Below are 18,822 nucleotides of genomic sequence, written 5' to 3'. Positions count from 1 at the left end.
AAAATAATTTTGTTTTTTTCCTTTCTAGCATTCTTACTTTAGTGTGCCTGACATCACAGAGCTTCCCAGTATCCCTGAAAATGTGAGTAGCATAGAGGATTATACATTTTATGGTTTGTTTTCCTTTTAATTTCAAGAACAGCAAGACAAATAACTACCCTCGCTTAAAGCTAGTAGTTCCCATTACGTGATATTTTGTGAACTTGTACTAGATATTGAAACTCTTCCACTGTTTATCTTCTCAAACATTAAATATTACTGTACCAAATTGTGTTACAGGATGTCTGCTGCTAAATTGCTTCGGCAGGATTAACCAGTGACACAATAAATTAGCTTTTTCCATAATTACTGTAAATTAACCCCATAAAACTTCTCTCCAGTATTCTCTCTAGAGCAAATGATTTACAGTGTCAGATGATCAGATTAAATTGTCTATTTAATTAAGAAAAAATATCAAGTAAGTGGGAAGTTGTGACAGAATGATGGTCTCTTGATGTAAATGCCAAATCAAGATGTTTCTTTTCAGAGATGCAGACATTAATAATGAGTGTTCCCTAAAAAATGAAGATATTTAAAAATAAAATGGCTCATCAGGAAAATGGCTTATTCTGCAATAGGTGTCTTAGTGGATGTTTCTAGCTCTACCACTATTGATCAAGCTTGCTGCTTTCTGATTGGTTTGCAAGGCAAACTTAGTTTAAATGAATGAAAATATCTTTGATAAGAAGTTTTAATTTAAGAGAAACACTTAGTTTCAGCCCACCCAAAACTGACTGACTAAAAATAATATTTTTGCTTATGACTATCGATTAAGGAGGCTCAGCCATCTTAGTGGCATTTGCCAATGTCAGATACTATAATAATCTATTTAAAATGTAATTGTTATCGAGTACAGATCTGTGAAGTATTTTTCGAAGTAACGCCATGGCAGACCATTCTGGGTAGAGGAGGTATTAGTGTGTGCAGCTGTGCATATTCATGCATGAGTGAAGCAGATGAGAAGTTTTATCTATTTCACTTTTACCTAAACAGGCAAAATAGAAAGGGATGTTGTTAAAAATTTCTAAATATCTTTATTTTTAAAGAAAATCTACAATTTCACCATGAGCCAATAATAAAATACCCCTGGCTTTTGTCACTTCCAACTCACTTGCCCCCCAGATTAAAGTTTTGTGCTCCCTCTGCTGGTTTCCAACTACAGTTAATATACCTGGTTTCCATAGTTGTGCTGCTGCCATCAATGATGCTTCAGACTCAGTAAGCAGAAAATAAGTATAACTTCAGTAATTGACTGACTGACTGCATTTCTGTGGGATAGTGTTTCTGTTTTAAAATTAACCTTATCAGAAAGATTGAAAAATACACTGTATTGAAGGTTTCAGAGTAGCAGCCGTGTTAGTCTGTGTCTGCAAGAAGAACAGGAGTACTTGTGGCACCTTATTTGTTAGTCTCTAAGGTACCACAAGTACTCCTGTTTTTTTCACTGTATTGAAGCTGTTCTTAATATTTTCTGAAGTTTTTTATAATGCTATTTACTATTTTGAGTCAAGGTTAATGATGAATTTAAATATCTCTAGTTGAAAATCGTAATATTTAAAATTCCAAAATTGCTAGGGCTTTAGAAGAGGTGAAGTGCAGTTGTTTTGTACAAAAACCTCCTTGGACTTTTCAAGATATCTCCTTTGGTATTTTCTCTCACATTTTTTATCCTGCCCCACCCGTATGTTCTTAGTGCCTTCACAGTTTGGTGTCTGAATTCTGGCTAAGCGCTGCGGCAATGAATCCCAGTTTTCTGGACTTCTCTGCAGCTTAGTGGCTACATTGGCAGGAGGCTTTAAGGCTAGCATTCTCTTTTGTGAAGACAGTATGCTTCCTCTCTGCCATACCTACACAGTGGCAGGCAAGAGATGAAGAGTTTTTTGTCTAGTATCCAGATGCAGATTTTTAAAGATGATGGCCCTGTAGACAAATTGGGATGGAGGAGCATGGTAGGGACCTGTTAAGCAGACCATGAGACTGTCTTAAATGATCACACAAGAGACAATAAAGATCAGCTGCATACCACGTAGCTTTCTAATGAATTTTGAGCAGAACTTTACTCTGTTTTGGGGGTTTTTGGAGTGCTTTCTTCAGAGCAGATACACTTCAGCCCAATGAGTACAGTGCCTGTACATGTTTCACCATACCTCAGATGTGTCATCAGAGGAGAGCTCTGCAAGTGTCAAACACAGAGAGGACTTAGCTAACATTTGCTGACCTTGACTACGCTTTAGACCGCCTCATTGTGGACCTTTTCCAAATCTGCCTGCCTGCCATCTCAAAGTCTTGCTGCTAGATAAAGGACAAAACCTTGTGAGGTCAAATGCTACACCAAAAATAAATAATTAATCAATTTGTGTTATACAAATAAAAAATCCAGCCAGACCTTCTAATTATTTATTAGGGTGTTGCTTGGTGAGTTTGTGCAGCAGATGTGTTTGACCTTTGTTTTTCCCATTGGAAATATACATAGTTACTGGCTTTTCTGTAGGTTTTTACGTTGCCATTAAATTTAATACACATGCTTTTTTTTTCTTTTCTTTTTAGTGGCATTGGTTTTCACAGAACTTTGATACATTAGAAGTAATACAGGACTCATGTCCTGAAGCTAAACAGTCTGGTTTGAATGAGTATGGTATCTTTTTCCAAGTGGTGGTGGTGATAATGTTTTAATGCTAATTTGCCTTCTTTCATCTGATGAGCTCAAAGATTTTACAATGAGGCCACCCAAGGAGGTTGTGAAGTATTATTCCCATTTTACAGATGAGTATGTTGAGTCACAAAGAGATTGAGTTGGGAGTGATCAAATAATGAATTACCAGCAGAGATTAAAGTAGGATACAGGATATACCACACAGTACTGATTTCAGAATGTCTAGTTTTATTTACCCTCAGCTTGTTACATCTGCAAGTGGTGTTGTCTTGAGTCCTAAGGCATGAGCCAACTTCTCAAAACGTCTGTACAGGAGACATGATGAATGCTTATGAATCAAGGCTGTTATAAAAGAAAAGGCCTTGGACCAGAAGGACTTGGTAACACTTTGAAAGCTTAATGTTCAGTCTGCAGGAGAGGGGATTGCCTTGTGATATTAAAAACATCCCCTTTGGATCATTGAGTGGTGTTGATAGGCCTCAAAGGGAATAATATGGTCTTAGCAATGTGGGTATCAGTGTGGGTGATGGAGGGATCCTCAGGGTTCTGGTAGGGAATGCAGAGGACACACATGGGAATAAAATGGAAACAATAAGTGATGTGATAAACTTAGCCTTTAAATTTTTATGCAAATTCATTAATCTAAGTCTCAGTGTAAGAAAAGAATACAAACAAATGTTGAAAATGAAACCCTTTGGTCTAAGTTTGTTGTTAAAGTCGATTCTCAGCTACTTCTCAGGTTTCTACTTAATAAAAGCAGTGCTTTTCTTTGCTAATGAATATCATTGTGTAATTGCTCACTAGGGTTTTATCTGTCTGTCAAGGTATCTTCCAGGTAGGATTGTGGTTTATATAGACAATAATATAAAGGCATTAAATGAACATAAATCTTTATAGATTTTAAACCATTGATCTGCATTTTTAATAATGCCACATATGGCAGTAATTACATTTTTAAGCCTCCTATTAACAAATGTTTAGTAGTGCTAGATTTTCAAGTTGTGTGTGATGATTAATGGAGAATCACATAGAACTCCATTTGGAACATTAACAAACATGTCGTAATTATCTGGCTTTGTGTCAGACTAGAATGGTTAATGATCCACAAAAGCATTTACTATGGACAGTTACATATAACAACTAAGATTTCACTATTTCAAAAGATTTCTTAGGTTATATGAAAGATTTATGAATACATTGTGACTTTCAGAAATAAACAAATTGGGTTCATTGCAGGAAATATATTACCAAGTAGTGCTAGACACACAGTATCCATTATATTTCAGATTTGTCAGGTAATTTAGCTGTTTCAGAAATGATGGAAGTTTCTGTCTGATGGTGCTGAGATATATATTCTTTTCATTTTACATCACAACCTCAAACTGCATGATATCTCACTTATTAAAATGTATGTATCTGATTTAAGTTCTTGAGTTCCATGACTTTTTTCAAACTGGTAATTCTACATTCCTGTATTTAGACAATTTGTAACAGAATACTCACCACTTTCTTCTGTCCTGCCCTCCAAAAGCTACGTCCTGGCATTATAAAATATATTATGGATTACATAATATGATAGGCAGCTGATAGATCTTTGAAGAACAACTTTTAAATGTGTAAAATTTGGAAGAAAATGTGCTTTTAAATACAGCTGGCCAAAAGGGAAATTTATAAAAGACTATTAAATGAAGTTTAGACCTAGAGATGAGTGACTAGCTATGACAGTTTGAGAGAATTTGTTTTTCAGTGATGCATATACATTTTTAATGGCAGTCTAGCATACATAGAAGTTATGGCATACTTGCTATTAAAAGTGAGGGTTTTTACCCAGGAAAGCTTATGCCCAAATAAGCCTTTAAGGTGCCACCAGCCTCCCTGTTGTTTTTGTGGTTACTATTACATTTGTGACCCCAGTTGTTGTTCCATTGCACAGAAAGGGGTACACTCTATTATAATCCCATTGAGAAATTCTCTTTGGGATGATGCTGAAGGAAGAGGAAGCAGGAGTGAAATCTTTTGGCCTGAATAAAATCAACAAAAAGTGCACATACCTATTAACACTAAAAAAAAAAAAAAAAAAAAAAAAAAAAGAGTAGTTGTTGAATGAATTTAGGGTGGGACTGTGAAAGTATCATGAGGGAGTTATCAGGCTTCCAAATCTCATTGATTTTTAATGGGACCTGGGTACCTGATTCCCTTAAATCCTTTGAGAAATCTCAGCTTTAATGTCCAAGGAGAGTTTTAAATGGTGAGAAATCAAATATATAACAACTGTACTGAGTAAATTGGGACTCCCCTGTTTTCTACCATTTTCAGCTTAGCTACTTAAGAAGTGTAGCCACCTATTTTGAACTTGTCATCTTTAAAAAGAAAATTGTGATATCTTTTTTATAAATAAATGTGCAAATCACTGCGCATGCATTGCCCAGCCTCAGTACCGTGCTGTGCATCCTTCATGTTCTATAGATGTCCTCTCCACTTTCAGAAATTTGCAGATCTTTATAGAGGAAAAATAAAACCATATAAAATGCTCCACATGTAGATATATAAATATCTCAAAAAGCCACTGTCATGCTTACGCAAACTTTTCAAAACCTTAACATCTTTTCCCCATTAAATTTGTAAGTTCGCTTTCTGTATCTCCTTTTGCTGATAGATTTTTGTTAATCTTTTAATCTTGCACTTTCTGTTTAGTTGATTCAGTTCAGGCAGAATTCAGGGATTCTACACTCCTTTTGCTGTACCCCGACTCTGCTAACATCCATGGAAGTTGCATTTTCCTTGAGGGAAGAACAGGACCCTTAATATTTGTAACATTTTGATTCATACCACTTGGAAAAAATTGTGTCGTCACGTGCTATGTTTTGGCATCACAGAGATATGGGTGTGTGGGGAAAGCAGAACTTTAAAGGAGACAGCTTCTGTTTAGACACAAATATCTTGCTAATCAGCACAGATGGGACGAGAAATACAGAAAAAGTACATGACAGTTTAATGGGGTTTTGGCAAAATGTGTTGTTTTTTAAAAATATACCTGTATATGGCCATAGGTTTTCCATAACAAGGGGTCTAATGAGATCTGAATGATGTCTTTATACCTTTTTGTTCCTTACTAACAAAAGTGAGCTTATTTTTGAATATTTGATTTTTAAAAAAATCACCACAAAAATCCTCCAAAAAACAGGCGTAATTTTTGTCTCTAGCTCTTTCTTTGTATTTGGATGGCAAGCTGTGGAACATATTTTTGCACAGTATGAAGCTTCTTGGCAGACTCCTCAGGCCAAGTATTGGTGGTTTTAGAGTTATCTTTGGATCTGTCAAAAGTGCTAATGGGCTTTCTGAGCTTCTTTAAGCTTCTACATCCTATTTGCTTTCTGCTTTTTGTGTTCTGCTTTATTCTATGATGATTAAGATCCCACTTAAATAAATGATTTGTCTTAATTTTGCTTTATCACATATGCTTTTTGTATAAATATGCATCCTTACCTTGCAGCAACCTATAGTACATCCACAAGCAGTTTATTTTGAGTCAGATTTGGTCTTTTCTGATATGCCCTGAATCAGATGAAGCCTCCTATTCTAAGGCCTGGTCTACACTTTGCGTTTAAACCGATTTTAGCAGCGTTAAACCGATTTAACGCTGTAATCGTCCACACTACGAGGCCCTTTATATCAATATAAAGGGCTCTTTAAATCGGTTTCTGTACTCCTCCCCGACGACAGGAGTAGTGCTAAAATCGGTATTACCATATCGGATTAGGGTTAGTGTGGCCGCAAATCGACGGTATTGGCCTCTGGGCGGTATCCCACAGTGCACCACTGTGACTGCTCTGGACAGCAATCTCAACTCGGATGCAGTGGCCAGGTAAACAGGAAAAGCCCTGCAAAATTTTGATTTTCATTTCCTGTTTGCCCAGCGTGGAGCTGTGATCAGCACGGGTGGCAATGCAGTCCCAAATCCAAAAAGAGCTCCAGCATGGACCGTGCGGGAGAAACTGGATCTGACCGCTGTATGGGGAAACAAATCTGTTCTATCAGAGCTCCGTTACAGAAGACGAAATGCCAAAGCGTTTGAAAAAAAGATCTACAGGCTACACAGTGCTGTGTGACAAGCTTAACGGGAAGCCAGAGACTCAAATGGATGCTCATGGAGGGAGGGAGGGGGTACTGAGGACTCCAGCTATCCCTAAGTCCCCAGCAGTCTCGGAAAAGTATTTGCATTCTTGGCTGAGCTCCCAATGCCTGTAGGTTCAAACACATTGTCCAGCGTGGTTCAGGGTATAGCTCATCAATTTACTCCCTCCCCCCACCATGTGAAAGAAAAAGGAAAGAAATCGTTTGACTATTTTCAGTGTCACCCTATGTCTACTGAATGCTGCTGGTAGACGCGATGCTGCAGCAGTGAAGAGCAGTATCCGCTCTTCTCCCCTCCCCGGTGGCAGACGGTACAATATGACTGCTATCTGTCGTCACCATCAGCCCGTGCTTGATAACTGCTGAATACCCCTGGCTGGCCTCAGAGGCACCTGGGTAAAAATAGGAATGATGCCTGGTCATTCCCAGTAGATGGGACAGAACGGCTGGTAACCATCCTCCTCATAGCAACTGGGGGCTGAGCTTCATCAGCCCCCTCCCTTTCCTGTGTAAAGAAAAGATTCTGTACTGCCCGGACTCTCATAGCAGTGGCATGCTGGGCTCCTCTCCCCCGCACCGCTTAATGTCCTGCCTGGACTGTCATAGCACCGGGAGGCTGCCTCCCCCTCATTTTATCTCACTAACAAGTCACTGTTTGTTATTCCTGCATTCTTCATAACTTCATGACACAAATGGGGGGGACACTGCCACGGTAGCTCAGGAGGGTTGGGGGAGGAGGGAAGCAATGGGTGGGGTTGTTGCAGGGGCATCCCCCGTGAATGGCACGTAGCTCATCATTTCTGCGGGATCTGACACAGAGCAGCTGTGCTCTCTGATACACTGGTTCTCTAGTACACTTGCCCCATATTCTAGGCAGGACTGACTCTATTTTTAGAAACCATAAAGGAGGGATTGACTCGGGGAGTCATTCCCAGTTTTGCTTTTGCGCCCCCGGCCGATCTCAGCCAGGGGCACCCATGATAGCAGCAGACAGCACGGAAGGACAGATAACCATCATCTCATTGCCAGATTACACTGGCAGCAGACAGTACAGAACGACTGGTAACCATCTCTGCTATCATGCAAAAGCAAATGAATTGCTGTGTAGCGCTGGAGTATCGCCTTTGTCCGCGGCATCCAGTACACATACAGTGACTGTAAAAAAAAAAAAAAGCTGAACGGGCTCCATGGTTGCCGTGCTATGGCGTCTGCCAGGGCAATCCAGGGAAGAAGGGCACGAAATGATTGTCTGCCATTGCTTTCCCGGAGGAAGGAATGATTGATGACATTTACTCAGAACCACCCGCGACAATGATTTTTGCCCCATCAACCGCTGGGCTCTCAACCCAGAATTCTAAGGGGCGGGGGAGACTGCAGGAACTATGGGATAGCTACGGAATAGCTACCCACAGTGCAACGCTCCGGAAATCGACGCTAGCCTCGGACCATGGACGCACACCGCCGAATTAATGTGCTTAGTGTGGCCGTGTGCACTCGACTTTATACAATCTGTTTTATAAAACTGGTTTATGTAAAATCGGAATAATCCCATAGTGTAGACGTACCCCAAGACTTCTTTTAAATGCTAATGAAGAGCCTGTTTCTGCTAGCCCTTGCTCAGACTGAGAAGCACCTTGGTTCGTGAGTTAGTACTCCGTTGATTTCAGTTGGGATGGCTTGCAGAGTAAGGTGTGAGTAAGGGTGAGTAATATTTTACTCACTGTCATTCATGAGCCATTTCACTACTCTAGTAAAACAGTAGCATGTTCTTCTCCCCACTGCAGTGTGTGGCGGGAACACTGGCAGAGCTGCCCAGATGGGAGTGCCTGCTGCAAGGGAGCATGGCCCTCTAGGATGGGGAGGAGAGGGAGTTGGGTATATAGCTGCATGATGTAGCTTGTTTCTTTCTCAGAGTTGCGTAAGTTAGTTATTTTGCATGGCCACTCTTTAACCTGAGCAGCAGCATTGAGAAGAGCTGTGTTGGTGTTTCTGCAGAAAGGATTCACAGAGATTCAGCTCTGCACCTGCCTGGATCGTGCCTTGGCTGCTAGTAGCAGTAGCCCTGCCCCTAGCTGATCTGTTTTTATTTGAGTAGTGTCCTGATGGGTGCTCCACTTGTGCCCCATGTGTCTTTGAGGAAAAAATTTTGGTGGTAGTGCCCAGAAATGCACCCTACACACAGTGATGAGCTGCCAAAATCTTAACAAATGGCTCCCTATAAAAAGTTCTGATTTAAGGGGGGGGGAGGGGCCGGGGCAGGCGGAGGCATACTCGTGGGGCTGGGGACCCCTGCAGGGCCTGGGGCAAATTGCCCAACTTGCCGCCCCCCCCCCCCGGCAGCCCTAGAGCTTGCAGCCCCCTCCCCCCTTACCTTGCCCGCAGCTCAAAGCAGCAGGACGACTCCGGAGCTCAGCTGAGCTGCCCAGCTGATGCCAGCAGCTGGCCACGCTGCAGCTGGGGGGAAGCGGGGGAAAGGCAGAGGGAGCCTCAGCCTCCCCAGCTGGGAATCCTGGAAGCAATAGGAGGGTCCGGTCCGCGGACCAGAGTTCTTTGCCCACCCCCTGGCCTTTTAACAACCGGTTCTCCACGGAGGTCTAATTTTAGCAGCCGGTTCTTGGGAACCCGTGGGAACCGGCTCCAGCTCACCACTGCCTACACATCCTCGTGTCCCATACTGAGGATATATGTGGTTGTGCAGGCGAATGGCCCTCAGTTTCTTCTCAGCCACCTCAGCCTGAGATGGAGCGCTAACGTGCCTGCTTCACTACACCAAGGTTATTCCTTAGTCTAATTTTTTTTCCTTTTCCTTATACTTAAATTAATTCTATACTTAGTTTTGATTGTAGCAGGGGTTTGTTTTTGTAATCCCTTCCCTCCTAGTGGTGCTCTTTTCTTTCGTTATCCCCATTGTCCCAGGGTAGGCAAGGATCCGCAGTTTTCAAACGTTGCCTCACTTGCCAGGAAGCTATCCCAGTCAGTGAGGGGCATTCCTAGTGTATCTGCTGCTTGGGAGAAACACACATTCCTCAAAAGTGTTCTGTCTGTTCAGCATTAAAAAGCAGAATTAGGAGAGAAAACTTAGACTCTTAATGATAGAGCATTCTCTCTATCTGGTGTCACATTGAGGCAGGAGATGCTGGCTGGACATTGGCCTTTGAGTGAGCGTAATGCCCTGTTGACATCTGCATGGTCTCCCAGATCTGCTCAGGAGAGAACCTTGGAGGACTCATTCTCCTCTTAAAGAGCCCACTTCAAGAAAGCCTCAGTCTCCTCAAAGTAAGCCCACACTGGAGACCTTGTGTCTTGCGCTGGGTACTGCTGAGGCTCCAGGCCCTGCTGGTACGAACCTTGTACCTGGGGCTCTGAGCTCATCTTAGATGAAAGGCATCAAATGCCTTAGTATCAAGACCCTCCTCTATACCACAGGGGGAGGGCACTATAGTGAAGGAGTCTCAGCACTCTACTTCTAAAAGGGCAGTACCTACAACTCCTTTGGTATCTTCCATATATAAGCTGGCCACCAACATGTTCTCGGAATAGGAGAGATGCCACGCTTCTCTTACCATCTTTGTTCCTTCCAAGCCATCTTTGTTGGTACTGTATACTTCCATTAGACAAGACCAGAACAGTCTGTATCCTTGGTACTGACTGTGGAACCTTGCCCTGTACCAGCTCAACCCCACACGGTGCCAAAGGAATTCAGATACTCCAGAGACTTTCTTTTTTCAGATGAGCCAGAGTCTCCTCTGCTAGTGGTTACTGTATATCGATCAGTACTGAAAGTGACATGGTCACCAAGACTGAACTATTTCCTGGCACTGTTCGGTTCTCCAGCACCCTGAGATGGGCAGAGCTCCTCCTTTAGACAAGGAGCAGTTCTCTTCCAACTCCCAAATATCAGTGCAGGATTCCCCTATTCACTGTGCTAAGTTACACCTTATGAAAAGGATCAAAAACGTTTTGACATGACAGAACAACATAGCCTGGATGTTCTACATCAGTAGATCCACCAGGATACCCTTTATACTGAAGCAATAAAGCTATTGAACTGATGTATAGCCAGTCAGATCCTCACTTCAACAGCTTATGTTCCAGGCCTACAAAATGCCAGTTAACAATCTCAGCAGACACTTCTCCCTTGATTATGAAGGGAAGTTGGACTCTCTGACTCTCACTCACATTTTTCTGACTTGAGGATTTCCAGAAGTGGATCTCTTTGCCACTACTACCAGCAGGAAGTGCAAACAATTTTGCTTGAGAGAGGGTTTGGCCCTTACTCTCGGGGAGATACTTTCCTGATTTCATAGATAAGGAACCTGCTCTATGCATTTCCATCTACTCTCCTAATATTGAAGGTGGTAAACAATATCAAGCAGGACAAAGCCAAGATCATATTAATAGTTCCAGTGTGGCCCTGACAGGTCTGGTATCCTTACCTGATTTACCTTGCCATTTGTCTGGGAATTAGTTTTCTGTCCAATCCCAGTCTTCTCTCTCAAGATGCCGGTTGAACTGTCCATCCCATCCTGGGAATTGGGCTTGGTTACTCAACTTTTTTGGGGGATAGAGACTTCCTGTTCAGTAGATGTTATTAAATAGTATGAAAGCATCTACGTGTAATTCTTACTTGCAGAAAAGAAAAAGGTTTCACCACTGGTGTGACTATCATCATCTTTCATCCATGCATTCTTTACTCTCAATGATCCTTGACTATCTGCTAGTATCAAAAAAGTCAGGATTATATAGAGTTCCATCAGGGTTCACTTAGTGGCTATCACTAGGGCATTATCAAATTCACGGCCATGAAAAATGTGTCTCAGGCTGTGAAATCTGTTCTTTTATGTGCTTTTACTCTATACTATACAGATTTCATAAGGGAGACCAGTGTTTCTCAAATTGGAGGTTCTGAGCCCAAAATGAGTTGCAGAGCAGTCACAAGGTTATTTTAGGAGTCCGCCATTACTTCTGCATTGCCTTCAGAGCTGGGTAGCTAAAGAGGTGGTGGCTGCTGAAGGCAGCAGTGCAGAAATAAGGGTAACAATACCATACAATGCCATCCTTCTGTGTTGCTGCTTGCGGCACCTCTGCTTTCAGAGCTGGACTCCCGACTAGCAGCTGTCACTCTCTAGCTGTCCAGCTCTCAAAATATTGCCAGTGCCAGCAGCAGCACATAAGTAAGGGTAGCAGTACCGCAACTCTCTCTCTACAATAACCTTGTGACCCCGCCAACTCCTTTTTTCCCCCTACAATTACTATACTGTGAAATTTCAGATTTAAATATCTCAAAGAACTTCATTTATTGCACAATATGAGTAACTTCCCCTTCTGCCATTCACTCTACATCCAGCAGTAGACACTGCAATGGAGGGGTAGTGGCCAAGGAGCCTTGGCTCTGCCCTTCTTTTTTGTGTTTTGTGTTAGAGGTGTATCGGATGTTTTATTCTGTATGTTACATTCTTAGTGAGCATGCAGAGGTTAGATAGGGTGCTTTATTGTTGTACTATAAGCCAAAATAAATACATAGGCTGAGCACTAGACTGGAAATTGGGCATTTGAGTTCTAATTCTCTCTTAAATGGACGCACTCTGGTCTTGCAGAAGATGCTTCCCCTCTCCTTTGCTTCAGTTTCCCAATTTCTAGTATAGGGATGCTTTCTGATTCCCCTTCCCAGGGTGATGTGAGTATTAATGTTCACAAAATACTACATACGTGCTGAATATTAGTTTAATCTTTTTCTTTTTTTTTTCTTTTTTCTTTTGATTGTATTTTAAATGCTTCTGGTATATTCCCCATTATCACTGTTGCTCTGGAGTAAATTGTGCCATTAGCAGATTTTTATATGCTCAGCTAATTTCAGTTAAATGAATAAGAAATCTCCAGTAGCTGTAATTTATGGCTACTGTCAGGTTTCAGGAATATATTTTCTGTGCATAAGAGAACCTGTTTTCCTCACAAAAAATCTCCTCATTCCATATTTAAGTTGCAGGAGTTGAGAGTGAAATCACACTAAGTCGTGTAACTTCCTAAAATCTGAGTATTTGGGAGTGTTAATTAAAAAATAACAAAACTAAGCCCAGGCTGTAGCAGCAAAATCACCCCAGATTTGAGCCCTTGCCTTCTTCCTCTAGGTCACTTTCTGGTGGTGGTTTGATTGAAGGATGACGTTTAGGTTCTCTTCTATCTGAAGATATTTGTATTTATAAAGTTTTTCTCAAAAACTCTCTCATCTTTCTTCCTAGAGAAATCTGACAGAGTATTTTGTAGCTGTCGATGTCAACAACATGCTGCATCTCTATGCTAGTATGCTCTATGAACGCCGCATCCTCATCTGCTGTAGTAAACTGAGCACTGTAAGTAAATTTCAGAATATTCTCTTGACAATTAATTTTTAAAAGTGCCAGTCATGCTGGAGATCATCTGGGATAACTAGAATTTGTGTAATCACGGATTTAAAACTGTTTGTAGGGTGGCAGGAATATTGTACTAAAGTTGGATTTATTGTATAAATGAATATGACAAAAGGCCAGTCTGCAGAGATGAGGCACGGTCAGCATACTGAGATATAATCGCAAATCACTGGAATCATTAATAGCCATACAGTCATGATGTACATTGGCATAAGCAGATAAAAGCAGGGAACTGCAGAACAGAGAAGTAAATGTATGCTGTCAGGATGTATTCAACATACCTGATATCTGGCTAAAAAAATTCTGTGAGATTCTATGTGTATGTATGTATATATGCAGAATTTTTTTAGCCAGAAATCAGGTGTGTATATATAAAAAACCAGTAAATTTATTACTGTGCTTGGGCTGTGGAAAATCCCGTGGCAAAGATGACTTTTCTGAGATTCTCTGGCCTTTCAAGTGTTCGAATGAAAAAGTTTTTCTCTTGATACGGATGCTGTATAATAACATTTACACCATGTTAGTGAAACCCTTTTTCATGCACTTATTTGAAAGAAAAATAGATAAATGATACTTTCAAACAGAACTTCTGGTGACCTTCTCTTGATGAACCCAGATGGTGGGCTCTAACACGTTAGAGAACCATATTTTTTGCAATTTTGTTTGATAAGATGTAGGCTTAATGCTACTTAGGTTCCATCAAGCATCTGAAAGATGAAAGCTGCTGAGCACTCCAAAGTGCTGTCTCTTCTAAAAATGGCTGCATATCAATACCAAAAAACCTAGCCTGATTTAGTTCAAAGTTTAGCATTATGCATTTGAAGTTCTATCAGTCAATAAGATCGTGATTTTATGTATAAAAGAAAATGTTAAGTTTTCGTTCTCTTTGCTCTGTAAATGGGTATTGATTGTTTTCCTTTATGAATGATAAACAGAGGATGGTCAACTAAATATTGCCTTCTAATGCTGTAGACTAAATACTTGAAAGACTCTTTCTAAAGTTAGAGCACCTATTTCCATTTTGTATGATATCATCTGGCCTCTTCAAGGTCTGATTTTGATTGTATAAGATTATAACTGCATCGCAGACTGCCAGAAAATACAGCTGAAACAACACATACCAAAACCATAAAAGAATAACTTGTACATTTTGGGGTGGGGAGGGGGAGAGAACAAACCCTGTTTGTATTCCATCTCCAGATAGAAATAATAATCTATCTAGTTAAGAAAGGAAAATGAAATCAGAAGATTCAGTGTAATCTATGGGACATTCTAACAACTTTAGTGACTAAAACCCATAAAGAACCAATAGCACTTAAATACTACAATGATGGACATTATAGAAAACTGTTAGACAGACAGACCTATACCATGTATTCTTCAGTGCACTTTTATATACACCCAGCATTGTGATTTTGCTGTAGGGTTAGAGTGAGCGAAGCTACAGACCCAGGTCAAGGATATATATCAGTTTGTGTGGACATGGAGGAGGTGGGATTGGTTTAGGGAAAAGTGAATTAAACATAGTATTATAAATTTGGAAGGGGGATGGGGCAGCATCAAGGTAAAGTAAGGGTCTCCCAACTGTAGACTCTGTGTGCTTCGTTGGCATGATCCACCCCTGGTAAGGTAGGCTGGAAAGAAGCATTGCTTACCTGTCACTTTGCTTTCCTTCATAAGCTCTTTCACAAGTAGGCTTGTGTTTTCCTTCCTTATCATCTTTCTCCTATTTCTCTTTCTTTGCTTCTGTCCAAGATAAAAACATATCTGGCTCTTCCGGAGGAGAATTCACCTTACTGTACATTTGTATCTTCCAACTATATATACAAACTGCGCTGAGATTGGAGTGACAGTTTAGGACAGGTTTGAAGGCTTGGGCGAGAGCCAGGGATGCCTTGCCTGCACACTCGGCTCTGCGTGATCCAGCAGTAGCAGCAAGCTGCATTATTTTATTTCAAACTGTGCTCAGCAGAAGCCAGAACCTTGTAACTGGAAACTCACCAAACTGTGAGAGTTCTCAAAGTACAGTCAGTGTCTTGTTTTTTAAAACTGGAACTGTTTGCAATTAATTTGTTTAACACTTATGATTGAAATGTAATATCAAGTAAAGTAGAGAAGAATAAGCAGAAACCTTAAAAGTGGAATGAAATATCTTGTGCTACAGTGTCTCTTGAAATTTTTATTATGATTGAAGAGCTCTTAATATTGGCAAGTTAAATAAGATTTGGGGGTAACTGAATGCTGAGATCTAACTTATTAATTATTTTGTGTAGATTGTTTGTCATTGAACCTGTGGAAAGTTATTGCCATTTTGCATGGATTTTTTTTCAACCAGCAACATAATTCACTCCTCAAAACACTAAATGCTGAACTGTGAATTTTACTGAGTATTCACAAGCTGAATTTTTAACTATTCATTTTGTGATCTAATTCCTCATACAACGACAAAATGAATCTAGAATGCATAAAACTGAGTGCATGCATATAGCAAAGGCCTCTTTGTGTTTGCATGTTGTAACTGAAAGAGAGGAAGTGGGAATATATCTTCTAGCCAGTATTCTAAGTTCCAGCACTGCTTGCCCGTACATCCCTGCCCTAATAAATTATTATAACTATTCGCTGTAATACAGGCAGTATAAATATAGAATATAGAAAAGAAGGCCTAAGTAAGCAGCCTGGTGGTTCTTGAAGAAATTCACAAATTGGGTCTAATTCCTAAAAGTCCCCACACCTGGTTACTTTTTGTTAGGGTTAATTTATCCACAACCAGGATATTTTTAGCTTTAAGCAACTATTCGTGCAGAGAAGAAACATTCTTCTGGCATAAATAGCAAATTCTGTCCCTCTTTATGAGTTAAGAGCTTGCCAGCCAGTTCTGTCCATGACCATCTCATAAAAGTAAAATGCACTAAAATACATTCTCTAAGTTCCAATATTTTAAAAATAAGTGAATGTGGCACTCATGAAAATGGTAGTGTGTGCCTAATAGAACTGGCTATGGACAGTCATGGTGCCGTGAAGAGGTGTGCATGCTTCTCTCTCACACCTGGTCAGCACCCCTTGAAATTAGATTGCCAGCACCTTAGTCTTGCCTTGCAAGACACCACCTCCTCCTTCCCATGAGCACTATCCCACTTCCTCTGACAGCTTTGCCAAAGCACCTCAATCTTAACCTGCATCCACAACCTGCTGTGGGAGTCCTGCTCCTCCACAGAGCCCTCTTAAATGCCTTTCAGTGTTATGCTGGTAATTTGAGTAAATTGAGAATGGTTGGACTTATAAATATTCAAGGTGTTTTGATGTTTCCAGTATAAATTGCATTTTTAAATCTCACATTGCAATCTTAATACAGTAATATGTGCACACAATGAGACATCTAGAGAGAGGCAACAAAACACATTTGGAAATTGCTCCATAATTTGTCATCAGTCTTTAATTTTTCTGAATAAGAATAACAAAATCCCTTCTGTTGATTCATTTACGTACACAACAACTTTTGCATTTTAAATGTGAAATTTTAAAAGTGAGTTATGCCAGTGATCAGTTTATATGTCTAAACTGGCTGTATTTTTGCATGTTTCTCCTGCAGCTGCTGTAGGGAACTGAGGTAGTGGAACTGTTCTCATTTTAACCTGCTGAAATCCTATAGCTTTGACAGTCTGTCATTTCTCAGATTGTCTTATTATTAACAGCTTGTGTTCTGTATAACAGTCACTAATCAAATGAGTTCTGCATCAACTAAGCTCTTTCTTTAGGAACCATTATTTTGGCAAAATTGAAGGGCACTCCTGGTGTTTACCCAGGGTGGTACAATTTGGTTTTATGCCAGATAGAAGGTAGAATTACATCTCAGAAATAAGTGACAGCTTACCCTCAGGTGTCTTCAGTATTGCCCATCATGTTTAGTTAATCTTTTGTTGCTAAGTTTTAAAATCTTAAATTATCATAATAGGAAATAATCAAATTGATGCTCGCTGAAGCGATTTTTAAATGAAAAAGACTTCATAAACAGTTCTTTTCAGACGTCTCTTAATGCTTTGGAGAATACACATCAAAATCATGGTATGCACAGAACCTTAGGAAATTACATAGAGGTTCTTGCTTGGGAACTTTCCAGTCTCATGGTGCAAGTCAGGAATTGTGCTGTGCATTTGCTTTACTACAGTAAAAGCTTTTTTATCCAGCATGTTTGGGGAATGGGGGGTGCTGGTAAGTGAAAAATTCCGATTAACTAAGAGGGTGCCGGGGTGCAGGAGGGGGTCCGGTGCATGGGCTCTGAGTGGGAGTTTGGGTGTGGGAGCGGGTTAGGGGCAAGGGGTTGGGGCAGAGTAGGGGTTTCAGGGTGTTGGAGCTGGGGAGGCATTCACTCTGGGCAGCTCCCCAGAAGCAGTGACCTGTCGCTGCTGTTCCTAGGCAGAGGCGCAGCTAGGCAGCTCTGTGCGATGCCCCACCCTGAGCACTAGCTCCGCAGCTCCTATTGGCCGGGAACCAATTGAGAAGTCTACATGGAATAATTTGATATTTCCAGCCTGTCTCCTTGCAGATGCTTCTGTCAGAACCAACCCCAATGTGTTGATGTGAAGGTTTTTTTGGTTCATTGTTACACCTACATTATACAAAACTCTTAGTGGAAACAACCACCTACCATGCTCCTCTGTGGCACTTCGTAACAAGAAATACAATTCTCTTCAGTCCTCATGCCATGGATGAGTCATCACTTTCTGATTAAAAACAGTAAAGTCGCTGGTGTTGCTGAAAATTGGTCATTGTTATCTTCCAAATATTTATTACATCAGCAATATATTTAATTTTTCCTGCCCTCTATTTTCAAAGGATTTATCAATAGACAAACTTTCTCTGTTAGTTAAAAACCAAACACTCTAGCTTAATGCCTCATTTGGACACCTTTGTTAAAATAGCTCACTGAGTAAAGATACAGAACATGATCAGTGTTCTGTGCAGTTTTTTTATGCCTTCCTCTCTTATGCTCTTGTTGGTCATATCTGTGTCCGCTGAAAAGCAGAGCTATAGGGTTTTTCCTCTTGTTACATAGCTGTTGGGCTTTTCCAGCTTTACTGAATGGTGGGTCTAAGAGCTTTGTTCCTCTTTATTGTGGGACTTTTGATACACCTTTAAATTCATGTAATAATGACTAAGAAAAGAGCTCTTAGTGATTGTGATAACTGGCATGGTATCACACCTTTTATCTGTGCCAAGCCAGATATTGGGTAAGATCACAGTCCAGCATATATCGGAGGTAGTTGATAACGTTCTCAGAAAAGAGCAAGCTGGTTTTTGGTAAGGGCGTGAATGCACAGACCAGATCTTCACTTTATGAAACATAATAGCACAGTGCTTAGAATAGCAACGACAACTCAATATAAACTTAATTGACTTTGAGAAGGCTTTTGGTAGCATTCACAGCATCAGCTTATGGTGCATTCTGTGGGCATATGGATTTCCTTTCTATATAATGGACATCTTCAAAAGCTTCTATTCCAACTTTACATGCAGTGTTGATCACAGTGAGCTCGGTTTTGAAGTCAAAACAGGAGTATATCAAGGGTGTGTCATGTCTGCAATCCTCTT

At 40.6% G+C, this 18,822-nt stretch overlaps 1 protein-coding gene across 7 annotated transcripts in view; it reads left to right on the top strand.

Moving 5' to 3' along the window:
• Positions 1-18,822, top strand: part of DENND1A (DENN domain containing 1A) — a 363,245-nt gene that overhangs the window by 164,385 nt on the left and 180,038 nt on the right. For all 7 annotated transcript variants that reach the window (XM_030535509.1, XM_030535510.1, XM_030535511.1 and 4 more), the window contains 2 exons: positions 29-82; positions 13,066-13,176. In XM_030535509.1, the coding sequence (XP_030391369.1) occupies positions 29-82; positions 13,066-13,176 (165 nt within the window). The remainder of the gene's footprint in view (positions 1-28; positions 83-13,065; positions 13,177-18,822) is intronic.

The sequence above is a fragment of the Gopherus evgoodei genome, chromosome 16, assembly GCF_007399415.2.
Source record: "Gopherus evgoodei ecotype Sinaloan lineage chromosome 16, rGopEvg1_v1.p, whole genome shotgun sequence".
NCBI classification, from domain to species: domain Eukaryota; kingdom Metazoa; phylum Chordata; order Testudines; family Testudinidae; genus Gopherus; species Gopherus evgoodei.
The sequence above is the reverse complement of the archived record's forward strand: the minus strand, read 5'-3'. Positions and strand labels throughout refer to the sequence as shown.